Source organism: Danio rerio, chromosome 4 (genome assembly GCF_049306965.1).
Source record: "Danio rerio strain Tuebingen ecotype United States chromosome 4, GRCz12tu, whole genome shotgun sequence".
NCBI lineage: Eukaryota > Metazoa > Chordata > Actinopteri > Cypriniformes > Danionidae > Danio > Danio rerio.
In genome coordinates this window covers 29,641,432-29,654,813 of record NC_133179.1, presented here as the reverse complement: position 1 = coordinate 29,654,813, position 13,382 = coordinate 29,641,432, and the positions used below count along the sequence as shown (strand labels likewise).

General features: G+C 34.7%; 1 protein-coding gene across 3 annotated transcripts in view; it reads left to right on the top strand.

Moving 5' to 3' along the window:
• tbc1d22a (TBC1 domain family, member 22a) overlaps positions 1-13,382 on the top strand; it is a 270,682-nt gene that overhangs the window by 774 nt on the left and 256,526 nt on the right. For all 3 annotated transcript variants that reach the window (XM_005168538.6, XM_005168539.6, NM_214799.1), the window contains 2 exon segments: positions 2,963-3,019; positions 6,375-6,799. In XM_005168538.6, the coding sequence (XP_005168595.2) occupies positions 2,963-3,019; positions 6,375-6,799 (482 nt within the window).

Below are 13,382 nucleotides of genomic sequence, written 5' to 3'. Positions count from 1 at the left end.
TCAGAGAATTAAGTTCAAGAGTAAGGAGGAGTGCGTTTTTGTATTATAGGGAGAATAATGTTTCTAATTGAGGTAAAGTTGGTTTTATTTTGGCCCATTTTTTTCATTGACAACTAGACACGTTCCTTTTGTTGTTTACCATGTTATGCTTTAAATATAGGGTCTGAAATCGCATGCTAGTGCGACTCCAAACAACATCAGCACTATTTAACTGACTGCAAACAATGTTGTACTTTATAGTCACTGGGTGTTGATATGATTTCCCCATTTAGAATTTGCAAACAGTTCTTTTCGGAAATTATATTAAGAAGGTAAACATCTGAATGTGCGAATATACAACCAACTTTACCCCAATGTGTTTCTACAGGTGGTTTGTCAAGCCCACTCACCTGTGTGAGGCACACTTCATAAATGCAGAATGTATTATTATTATTATTATTATTATTATTTTAAAGATGTGAAGTGATTGTATTGTCTGGTGCAAAATTCATGGAAATGTTGTTTAAAGTGAAAGTGAGATGAAAGAGTGTTTCTACAGGTGGTTTGTCAACCCTTCTCACCTGTGTGTGGGACACTTAAAATTGCATAATGTTTTTAGGTTGTCATGTGGATTTCAGACCAAATATTCAAAGTAGCATGGTAAACCATACATGAACCATGTCACAAGCTGTACCGTTGTGCTCATAACAGTGTAATAATTAATTGTTGTCATTAGAATTAATCAGTATTAGCTTTTGTAAATTCTACTTTAGTAATTTAGTGAATGCCAAACTCTGAATGTGTTAATATAAAGCCAACTTTACCTCAGTCACTTACATGCAGTACTTTCTACCAATAAAAAGTACTAATTTAAAAAGCAGTTTATAAAAGCAAAACTGTATTAATGTAACATGCAGTGAATCAAACCAAAAAGTGTTTAGACACCTTTAACATTTTTCACATTATTACTGATTTGTTTACTGTCGATTAGAAATGATAATAAAATCTGACGAGAAGTCAGAGTAAACCGTGTTAGAACAAATTTATCTTCATAATGTCCAGTAGGTTTATTATCAAAAGATAGTATTTGTAATGTGTTACAAATGTAAAGTTTAGACGATTTTTAGAAAAATTGAACCGAAACAATAATAAAGTTGTCCCCCGAAAGACTCAAGATTTGTGTTGTTTCAGCTCATTTTATATAAACAGTTAGAGCAAAAAGCAAATGTCATTTTTTTTACGATCACAATCAAAGACAAAATAATAATTAAGGCAACAGTTTGTATGGCTGTATTTACTCAACTATTAATACTTTACTGTAGTCTCTGCTGCCAACCAGGAAAATTATGCTTCATGGAAACCAGAACTACAATATTTTCGGTTCCTGTTTTTTTTATTTTTATTATTATTCTGCTGTAGTAGCAAATAATTTCAAGGCATAAAATGTAGCAGGTTGTTTACGTGTTAAAAGTTTTATTTTTCGACAGATTTTTAATATTTATACAGTTGAAGTCAGGTTCATTAGCCCCCTGTTTATTTTTTCTCCAGTTTCTGTTTAACAGAGAGAACATTTTCTAAACTTAATAGTTTTAATAACTCATTTCTAATAACTGATTTATTTTATCTTTGCCATAATGACTGTAAATAATATTTGACTAGATATTTAACAAGACACTTGTAGGCGGTAGGCAGGTTAGGATAATTAAGCAAGTTATTGTGTAACAATGGTTTGTTTTGTAGACTATTGGAGAAAAAAAAAATAGCTTAAAGGGGCTAATAATTTTGATTTTAAAATGTTTTTTTTTTTTTTTTTTTTAATTAAAAGCTGCTTCTATTCTAACCAAAATAAAACAAAAAAGACTTTCTCCAGAAGAAAAATATATTATCAGACATACTGTGAAAAATTATTTGGTCTGTTAAACACCATTTAGGAAATATAAAAAAGTAAAACAATTCAAAGTGGGGATAATAATTCAACCTAATATTTTTATAATTTATTTATTTATTTTTTATTTTTTTAAAGAAGCCCCTTCTGTTCACCAAGCCTGCATTTGTTTGTACAGTAAAAGACTGTAACATATTTTCTATTCATCAATTAAGTGCTATGTAAAGTGGTATATAAATACTTTTTTTAAAGTAAATGTTTTCGATGTAAATATATTTACAATATAATGTATTGCAGTGATTTTAAAGCTGAATTTCAGCATCATGAATCTAGTCATGATCCTTCAAAAATATGATGAAAGCACTTACATTTACAAATTTAATGCTCCAAAAATATTAATAAATAAAGAAGTAGAAAAAGAACAGTGTTGATAATAATAATAGTAATAATGGCATTAATTAAGAGTTGAGTTTTTTTTAGGAGGTTTGAAAGAATAAAAAGAAATATAACATTATACTTTTAACACCTGAAAAAAAAAAAAAAAACTTTATACACTCTACCATTCAAAAGCATGGAGTCAGTATCATCTTTTTAATATTAAATTATTATTATTTTGAACAGAAAATCATTAAAATATTAGAATGGATTCTGAAGTATCATACAACTGGAGTAATGATGCTTAAAATTCAGCTTTGAAATAAATGACATTTTAAAATATGTTTAAATAGAAATTTCAATATTTTAAATGGTAAAACATGTAAATATTTTTATTCTTTTCGCTGTGCTTTTGATGAAATAAATGCAGGATTGGTGAGCAGAAAAGACTATTTGTCTTTAAAAAAAATATTCCAAATCTTACTATTCGAAATGCTTTGATCAGTAGTGTAGCTGTAAATCTAACATTTTATACTTTTTTTAATAAAGAATAATGCGTTTGATTGAAATTGAGATTTCTTTAATTTCTAAACTGTCAAATTGTCTTTTTTGTCACATTATATATAATGTGTATATAAAAAGGTTGATTATAAAGTTAATAGAGATGTTTTTTTTTCATCATCTAAATATGTGTCTTAACACTTCTTAAACTTCTTTTCACAGTATCCAACATGTTTACGGAGCCCAACACCCCCCATTTGATCCTCTGCTACATGCCAAGTAAGAGTTATATTGAAAAGAAAATATGTGTTTGTCAATCTAAAAATGTTTTCAGTGAAATTTTGCTAAGTAATGTTTTTATAATTGTTGAAAGAGCATTCAAACATTCTGAAAAAAAATTCCATTCAAACACATACATTCTTTTTGCTTTTGTTATTTTAAGTAGGTGTTGGTCAAACATATTTCCACCCTTTGCAATAAAGTGCGCAGATTAATCATTCACATTAAATCCATAAACAACATATCAGAATATGAGATTCACTTTTGATGTTGACTTAGCATTGTATATAAAAAAAAAAAAATAATGGAAGTGCTGCAATCATTCTTGTCAGTTCACACTTGTTGTCGTGTTGTTTGTCACAAGCGCAGATGTTACTACAATGAATCAGCAAACCCTACCTTTTAAGGTGCCACGTGAAACTACAAACTACGTGCCTGAGCTCGACCAGAAGCAGCTGCCTTTGTTGTTTTTACAATAAGATAAATAGCATGGTACTGCTAGAGGAAATATAAATCTTAAATGCACCACTAGATGTAATTAAAATTTATTTAAAGATTTAATTATTTTATTGAAATAAGTAATTTCTTAAAGGAACAATATTATATATATATATATACACACAAAAATGCTACAACTCATCTGTTTAATTCTGGGTAACAATTAAAATAAGCCTATATATACACACACACACACACACACACACACACACACACATATATATATATATATATATATATAGGCTTATTTTAATTGTTACCCAGAATTAAACAGATGAGTTGTAGCATTTTTTTAATCCACTCAGCTGATCTCTGGGTCTGGCGGGAGCAGTTTTAGCTTTAGCATAGATCATGGAATTGGATTAGATTATTAGGATCTCATTCAAAAATGACTAAGAATTTTCCTATGTAAAGCTTGGCTCTTCTTTAGTTACTTTGTGTACTAATCTTGTACTTTCCATTGTGGATTGATGGAAAAAGTACGAGCTTTGCAATTTTTACCCAGATAAGGGTAGGAACTGGAGTGTCGAAATGTAATTGGCTAAACTGGCAGTGGGTGGGGTTACACAGACCAAAAAAGACTGTCATTTTTACACAGAATGTACATTCTCAGAGGAGGACAAAACTGTAGCATTGAGTTAGATTAAACATTAGTATTTAAAAAGTTGATGCTAATGGTCTAATCTATTTCAATGATTTATGCTAAGCTAAAAGTGCTCCCACCATGAACAGGATGGTAAAAGTCAATTTTTTACTCTGTGACTTGAAAAATGGGTTTGTTTTTAAAAGAAAAAAATGGATTGTTCCTTGAATAATATTCTCGTATTCTAGTCCACATCTCAATTTGAGTGGCTTACAGCACTACTTATGATTTATTAATTCAAACTCTGCCAAATCCTCTGAACTCATTTATACAGCTTATACATTCCTTGCAATACAGCTAATTCTTTTTTTTTTTTTTGCCTGGATTCTGAAATTCCATCTGTTTTCCACCTCTCAGAAGGCTTAGGGCTGTCAGAGAAACTAGAATGATAAATGAATGAATACTCCAGTAAAAGTATATAGTCCTCTTTGAACCCCATTCAAATCATTTTGTAAAATCAGATATTTATTTACTGGAGACTAGCTTTAAATGGATCACTTGAATAAACTTTAATTGTTTACTGAAGACTCACTCTGAATGAATCTATTAAACCCGTGGGTTGTTTACTAGACTCACTCTTAATGCTTCATTTGAATCAGTGAATCATTTATAGGATACTCATTTTGAAAGGATCACTTGAATCAGTGAGATGTTTACTGACAACTTGCTCAGAAAAAAAATAATTGAATCAGTGAGTTGTTTACTAGAGACTTGTTCTGAATGAATCATTTGAATCAGTGAATCATTTATTGGAGACTTATTTTAAATTAATCACTTGCATCATTGACTAGCTTATTGACAACTTACTCTGAATGTATTGGTTAAATCAGTGAGTTGTTTACTGGAGACTCATTCTGAATGGATCATTTGAATCAGTGAATCATTTATTTGAGACTCACTTTGAATGGATCACTTAAATAAGTGAGTTGTTTAATGACAACTCAGTCCGAATGGACTAATCGATGCAGTGAGTTATTTACTGGAAGCTCATTCTGAATGGATCATTTGAATCAGTGAATCGTTTATTTGAGACTTACTTTGAATGGATCACTTAAATAAGTGAGTTGTTTACTGACAACTCAGTCCGAATGGACTAATCGATGCAGTGAGTTGTTTATTAGAGACTTGCTCTGAATGTATCATTTGCATCAGTGAATCATTTATTGGAGACTCACTTTGAATTGATCATTTGAATAAGTGATTTGTTTATTGACAACTCATTCTGAATGGACCAATTGATTCATTGAGTTGTTTACTGGATAGTCGTTCTGAATGTATTATTTGAATCAATGAATCATTGAATTGGAGACTCACTTTGAATTGATTACTTGATTAAGTTGTAGTTTACTGACAATTCACTCTGAATCAATTAATTCAGTGAGTTGTTTACTGGAGGCTCATTCTGAATGGTTCATTTGAATCAGGGAATCATTTATTTGAGACTCCCTTTGAATAGTGCACTTGAATCAGTGCATTGTTTACTGACAACTCACTCTGAATAGACAAATCGATTCAGTAAGTTGTTTACTGGAGGCTCACTCTGAATGGATCATTTAAATCAGTGAATCATTTATTGGAGACTATCTTTTAATGGATCACTTGAATCAGTGAGTTGTTTACTGAAGTCTCACTCTTCAGAGATCAATTGAATCATGAGTTATCATCTCTCGCACTCAATGGATCATTTAAATCTAATAATTGTGTATTAGACAGTCACTCTGAAAAGATTACTTGAATCTGTGAATTGTATACTTAAAACTCGCTCCAAATAGATCATTTGAATCTGTGAGTTGTGTTCTGGAGACTTACTTTAAACCAATCATTTGAATCAATGAGTTGCTTATTTGTGAGCAAATGCCAGTCCACTTCACAAATGAATTGTTCAGTGATTTAACAGGTTAAAAAAATAAAATTTATCTTGTTCACAATTTATATGCCAGTTTCTTTTTCTTTCTTATTTTTCACTTATTTACTCGGCTTCATTCAGGAAATGGTGGAAAAAGTACTATGTGTTTTGGAATGCTGTGAGGTAAAAGTTTCCCAAAATATAATATGTGTGGATACTTAAAATATGTACTTAAGTACATCAGAGAAGTAAAAATACTTAGGTACTGTCCACCCTTGATGATTTCTGTAGGATATTAATAAATGTTTTACACAGAACACCAACACTCTGCATTGACATATTAATAAAATCCACATTTTCTGCTGCAGTTTGATGAAAGCAGGAAACAAGCCCCCATCTGCATCTACGCCAGGAAAACCAAAGAAAGCCACCACCTTCCAAGAGTTCGAGAGCATCACCAGTGACGCCTGGGACGTGGGTGACGATGACGACGAACTTCTTGCCATGGCAGCCCAAAATCTCAACATCGAAGTTGTCATGGAAACAGCCAACAAGGTGATCGAGAACCACAGCAAGCTTCAAGAAAGACGGCAGCAGGAGATGGAGAAGACGACTGAGCCTGATGAAAAGTATGGAGAGGAAGTGGAAGAGGAGGAGGAGGAGCCGGAGGAAGAGGAGGAGCGAGAGGAAGTGGTGGAGACAACAGATGTGTCTTTTAGTACAGATCCTCTTCCACTAGGCGATAGCAGACTGGTGAAGTCACACAGTGAAGCTCCTATTGGCTCACCTAAAGGTCAGTCAAACATCAACATACAACTGGTTTCTCTGTTTACTGTTTTCGACTGGTTTATTGCTTGGGTGGGAGTTTTATGTTTGGTGTGTACAAAACTGACATTAATAATATAACATAACATAAAGATTTCTGTTGTTTTTCAAAATACCTTTTAAAAATTAGCTGAAACAACAAAATTCAGGATTTAAATTTAATTAAATTAAGTCATTCATTCATTTTCTTTTCGGCTTAGTCCTTTTATTGATTCGGGGTCGCCACAGCGGAATGAACTGCCAACTTATCCAGCACACTATTACACAGCGGATGCCCTTCCAGCCGCAACCTATCTCTGGGAAACATACACACACACACTCATTCACACTCATACACTAAGGACAATTTAGCCTACCCAATTAACCTCTACCGCATGTCTTTGGACTGTGGGGGAAACTGGAGCACCCGGAGGAAACCCATGCGAACACAGGGAGAACATGCAAACTCCACACAGAAATGCCAACTGACCCAGCTAGGGGTGAATTCATGAATAATTAATTCATAACAAATGAATTATTTGTAGCCTTGTTTTACCTACCTGACCCACATTGTCTTTGTTTTACCCATGAACAAATCTAGAAATAAATATAGATGGGTTACACACAAATTACACCTGAGTGATCTGTGTCATTATAATCACGTCGACAAACTTGGTTGGTAAAAAAGATGCACTACCAACGGGAAATAACCAACAATATCTGAGATTTTCACAAAAAATTATTTGTATAAGTGTGAAAGTGAAAGATTGAAGCAGTGTACTAACGTGTGACACATTACCTGAACAAAAGACAGAAGAGTCAATAGATATGTGATGTGCGTTTTCAGCAAGTGGTACTCGTACAGTGTGGATGGAGGGCTGTTCAGAAATGCTAGATGAAACGCCAGTGTGGATGTGGATCATTTTCATTCTAAAAGGCCATTTTGTATAAGTGTAAATGAGGCCTGAGTGTGTATTTTTCACGAGTGGGTTTGTGAAAGGGGGCGGGGTGGAGGATTGCGATGTTGGCTCAGCATCGTGACGTCTATTGACCATCGACGATGGATGATGGCATTGTCTTTCGACCCAACCCTAATAGATACGTAATCAGTCTTTTGTGTCCACAGCCATATCACCCTGCTGCCCAAGACCGGTTACTCACTGAAGCTAAGCAGGGCTGAGCCTGGTTAGTACCTGGATGGGAGACCACTAGGGAAAACTAGGTTGCTGTTGGAAGTGGTGTTAGTGAGGCCAGCAGGGGGCGCTCAACCCGTGGTCTGTGTGAGTTCTAATGCCCCAGTAAAAGTGAAGGGGACACTATACTGTCAGTGGGCGCCGTCTTTCGGATGAGACGTTAAACCGAGGTCCTGGCTCTCTGCGGTCATTAAAAAATCCCATGGCACTTCTCGTGAAAGAGCAGGGGTGTAACCCCGGTGTCCTGGCCAAAGTCCCTCTATCGGCCCTTACGATCATGGCCTCCCAATCATCCCCTTCCACCGAATTGGCTCGATCACTGTCTCTCCACTCCACCTATAGCTGGTGTGTGGTGAGCGCACTGGCGCCGTTGTCCTGTGGCTGCCGTTGCATCATCCAAGTGGATGCTGCACACTGGTGGTAGTGTGGAGAGACCCCCCTCATGATTGTGAAGCGCTTTGGGTGTATGGCCATACACAATAAATGCGCTATATAAATACACATTACATTACATTACATTACAGTCTTGTTTTAAATTTCCTTACGTTAAAATAGGATCCAAATCCTTACCTTTTTGTGGCCCACCGCAACAAGATGTAGGAGTGTGGTTTTTACTGCACACCGTTTTGATTGACAGCCGCGTATTGACATGCCTTCATGTTAAAACCCATAATCATATCAACAAGACAGGAAAAAACGCAAAGCAACTACGACTAAAATATCTGTTCAGCTCTCTGTGATCAGCTGCATCTCGAGAATGAGTTTTACAAGTTTAAAATACTTTTAAATCAGTGCATGTTTGTAATAAAGTAAAGACAGTAATAGCACTACATAATTCATCACAATAGCCGCAGTAGTGTTAGTGTCAATAGTGTCAGTACAATTGTAAAAAGAAGATGCTTCAATTCTGTTGTTTTTATTTATTTATTTATTTATTTTTATTTTAACTTAAAATCAGTTGTAGTTTATACATTAACATAACAGATACCCATGTATAGTAACATGTATCCTTTCACATTTGCTGTGCAAAAACGGTGCAAAGTCAAACAGGCACGCTATGTGTGTATTTACGTGAACATTATAACGACAATGTGTGTGACTCGTCATTGCAGAAAGGCTTGAATAGGCTCCACAACAAATACATCAAATAATCATTGGGAAAGTTAGGCGGAACCTGCTTCCTTCATGTCTGTTACTATGCTGTTTATCTGATGCAGCAGGAGATGGAGACACGCATCAAAGTTATAGAGAGTGATCTTTGTGGCTCTGACAGGCACGTGGGAATGGTGGGCGGGGAGAACTAGCTTATTTGCATTAAAGATACAGGCAAGAAAACGGCAACAATGTGCTCAGAGCTGAAAATGTCAAAATTAAGAAAGGTCTAATAAATAATCCAATGATTATATTGAGCTGAAACCTTATAGACACATTCTGGAGACACAAAAGACTTATCTTAAATCTTGAAAAAAGGGTCAAATAAAGTTTGATATTCTATTATAATCACTTTAATCTATTTTTTTTTTGTAGATTATTGCTTGTTCCTAATTATTTTCTAGTTTTCCACCTACAAGATATGCAACAAAACATTTAGTTTTGATAATAGTTTTTCCAGTGTCATGTTATGATTCATTGTCACCAAGTGTCAAGACATTTATAGCAAAAACAAATTTTCATCATAAAAGAGTTTGCATATTAAAATCCTACATGTGATCAGTTTTCATAATCAAGTGGTTCTACTGAACTAATTTGCATGACCTTCATTAAATAGTTTAATCTAACTTGCGATAATTAACCTGAGGCTGTAACTTGAGGCCCAGGCAAACTAGCATGAGTGGAATGCCAACGTTTATTATGATAATATATAGGATGTGTTTTTGGACTTACTTATGACTCATGCTTTCAGTATGATTCCTCTGAAAGAGAGCAAATCAAATGAACACCTAATCCTAATTTCAATACCATTACAGGCTCAGATCTTCATTGTTATGCAGTGACCTGAAGGGCTGCTGTTAAGGGAAGCATAGATGAACAACTTAAAAGTTATTTAACTTTTATTCATTGGTCAATGAGGATTAAATAAGAGGTGAATATGGTAACGTCTTTTTGAGGATTACATATTTTTAAGGTTCATTAAAATAATAGTTCAACCAAAAAGAGTGAAAATTCTGTCATTTACTCACCTTTTATTTGCACAACCTAATTGAGTTTCTTTCTTCTGTTAAACAAAAAAAGATAATTACTATGCATTGACATTTTTTCCCCAATGGGTTCTAGCATATTTCAAAATATCTATGTTCAACTCATTACAGTTTATTCAACCTTTACAATGATTATTTTGCTAGCACACATTGTTATTTTTTAGGTGAACAAATAACCCATGCAAGTTGTTCTACAATAAAAAAAAAGTTGGTTTTGATAATATTCAATCAAATTATGTCCATTTGCTTTCGCATTTGAAGAAACGGTCCTGTTGTTTGACATCAGTTTGATGGATTCAGCCACAATATTCTTAACCACACCCCTCTAACCATTAGTTTGCTATGAGGGAATGATGTGCAAAAAGAAAGCCCAGCCCCCTACTCAATATTCACTTTCAGTTGAACGTAAATCAATATACTGAAATGAAACTCTCGACTTAAGTTTAAAACCACATGAGAGAATAATGCGGTCATTTAATTTTTTTAGTGAACTAACCCTAATATGAATGCACTGTAGCATTTACCTATGGACTACAGTGTATATCAGACAAGGAGCATCTGTTTTCACCAATATCCCCGCACTGACTGACAGCTCTTCCGCTGTTTTGTTTACCAGCCTGATTGGTGGTGGAGGACTATTAACGGACTTCCCGTTGACGTGTTCTGCCTCCGCTCTAATGGCACTTTGTGTTGACACTGTCAGCAGCCGTCACGCACTGTCTAATTTCTGCAGGGATTACACAAACATCGTTAAATGTGGATGTTATGATGCTTAATGCGAGAATAATCTCTCAAAGTCACCCAGAGACGTGTTCAATGCCTCTAACAGGCATGCAATCACATTTTACAGTGACACTCAGGGTTTGAGCAGCATGATTATTAAGCGTTGGCGCAAAAAATCGGTTCACCGAGGTGTTTCGATTTCTTTGTAACATGCACGCAACACTGCAAAACAGCAGCATTTATACAGTAGAATGTTTTCAATTAGCCATAATTCTGACCCACTAATTGGCATTAAATGATTGTTTGTGTGTACATACTGTAGAACCATTACAATTATACATGCCCTTGATTTTCCCCCCTATTTTATGTTGCTGCATTATGGTAAGAGCTTTAAATAATATATATTTTTTCTAGGTTATACTTCATCCCTTCAAAAAAATCAATAACTAGATAAGTAAATTTCGTAGACAAACTTTATGGTGGCTTGAGAAAGCCTCGTCTGAAAGTTTGAAAAGGTTTTAAAGTTTAAATCATTGAAGTAGTCGTTTTTAAGAACTTTGAAAGTCATAACTACATATAGGTTAGCATGGTAATAGAATGGATTGGCATGTTTCTTGCTTGGTGGTTGATAGGGGTTTCTGAATGGTTGCTAAGTGGTTGCTTAGAAGTTGCTAAGGTGTTGCTAGGTAATTACTTGGGTGTTCCAGATAGTTGTTAAGGTGTTGCTAGTTGGTTGCTTAGGTGTTTCTAGATGGTGGCAAGTTGTTGCTTTGCGGTTGCTAGTGGGTTCTGAGTAGTTGCTAAGGCCTTGCTAGGGGGTTATATGTGGTTGTTAAGATGTAGCTGTTAAGATGTTGCTAGGTGGTTGCTAGGGTGTTCTGGGCGGTTGCTAAGTTGTTGCTAGTTAGTTGCTCGGGTGTTCTGGGTGGTTGCTAAGGTGTTGCTAAGTAGTTGCTACATTGTTTTTTTGGTTGCAAGGTGGTTGCTAAGGCGCTGCTAAGTAGTTGCTGAAGTGTTGCAGGGCGGTTGCTAAGTTGTTATTCACCTTGTACTTGCTCAACCTATTTGAGTTTCTTTCTTCTGTTAAACCCCAAAAAGATATTTAGAAAAATGATTTCTATGAATTGCCTTTTTTTCCAATGAGTTTTAGCATATTTTAAAATATCTGTTCAACTCATAACAGTTTATTCAACCTTTACAGTGATTGTTTTGCTTACCTTTCTTAAAACAGTCTAAAGCTGGATTTATACTTTCGCCTGGCGCCAAATCGAGCACCTCCACTGACTGCGCGTGCACCTTGTGAAATGGACGAGGCTTTTATACTTGCTGCGTTCGCCGTTGTGATAATTTTTAAAATGACAGGGGGCGGTTAAAAGGAACTGACCGTAAAATCAGACGGATAAACAGAGAAGTAGGAAGTTTCCGGAACTACGTTATATCATTAATATCATTCAACATTTGTAAACAAATGATTTTTGTAATTTAAATTAATTATTTGAATGATTATAAGGATTTTTATCTCTATTCAAGTTTTTTTTTTTATCAAACTTTGATGCATCACTTGCTTTTGTTCATGTCTCGGACAGTTCTACCTATTAAAGTTTATTAAACTATTAATGACAACAGAACATGGGTTGCTCTACAAAAATATATTTATTATGGCAAGAATAAAAGCAAAAATAAAAGCACACTTGCTAAAAAATACAGTTTTTTTTTTTAGATTTAGCCCACTCCACAATTCACACATTACTGTCTGGCTAGTTTCTGTCCTATTGTTTTGCTAAAAGGCAATAATGGTCCAACATTCCTGACCATCATTACCAATAAAGCCTAGAAAAACAGGGCATCAGTATTTTGTAAACCGATAGGTTTTAATATTCTTTCCCAGTTTTTAAATAAATAATTCTGTGACTTCATTATAGTTTTGTAACTATTAAACTGATTTTAAGTTAAAAATTGCAGTATATAAATCAGTGTTAAACCTATGAATGATGGAAAAATATATTCTGCCATTGTGTACCTGGTCTCCATTTGTGCCATGACCTATTATGGTTTTGACAAACTTTTCCCTCAGGTTTTTCCAAACCTTTTAACAAAAACGTTCTCCTTTCCCACTGCTATTGCAATTTCTAGCCAAGAATTATTGATCATTAGGTTATCTTTATGATCATGGATCATAAAGATGTCTGTACAATCCTTCTGTTTCAGACAAAATCTCTTCAAAGTGTTTCATATTCAACTCAAATCAAGCGCGGCGCTGCGCGCACTGTTCGCTCGAGTCTCAAAAAATGCAGTGAACAGCGACAGCCGATATCATGTCACGCGCACCTAAAGCGAACAACCGCAAAATCACATTTGCCACGCAGACTCAAGTGAACAAGCGGACACGTCAAGTGTAAACCAGGCATTAGAAGAATAAGGAAGAAGAATAAAAAATGTAGTAAAACTGTATGTTGGC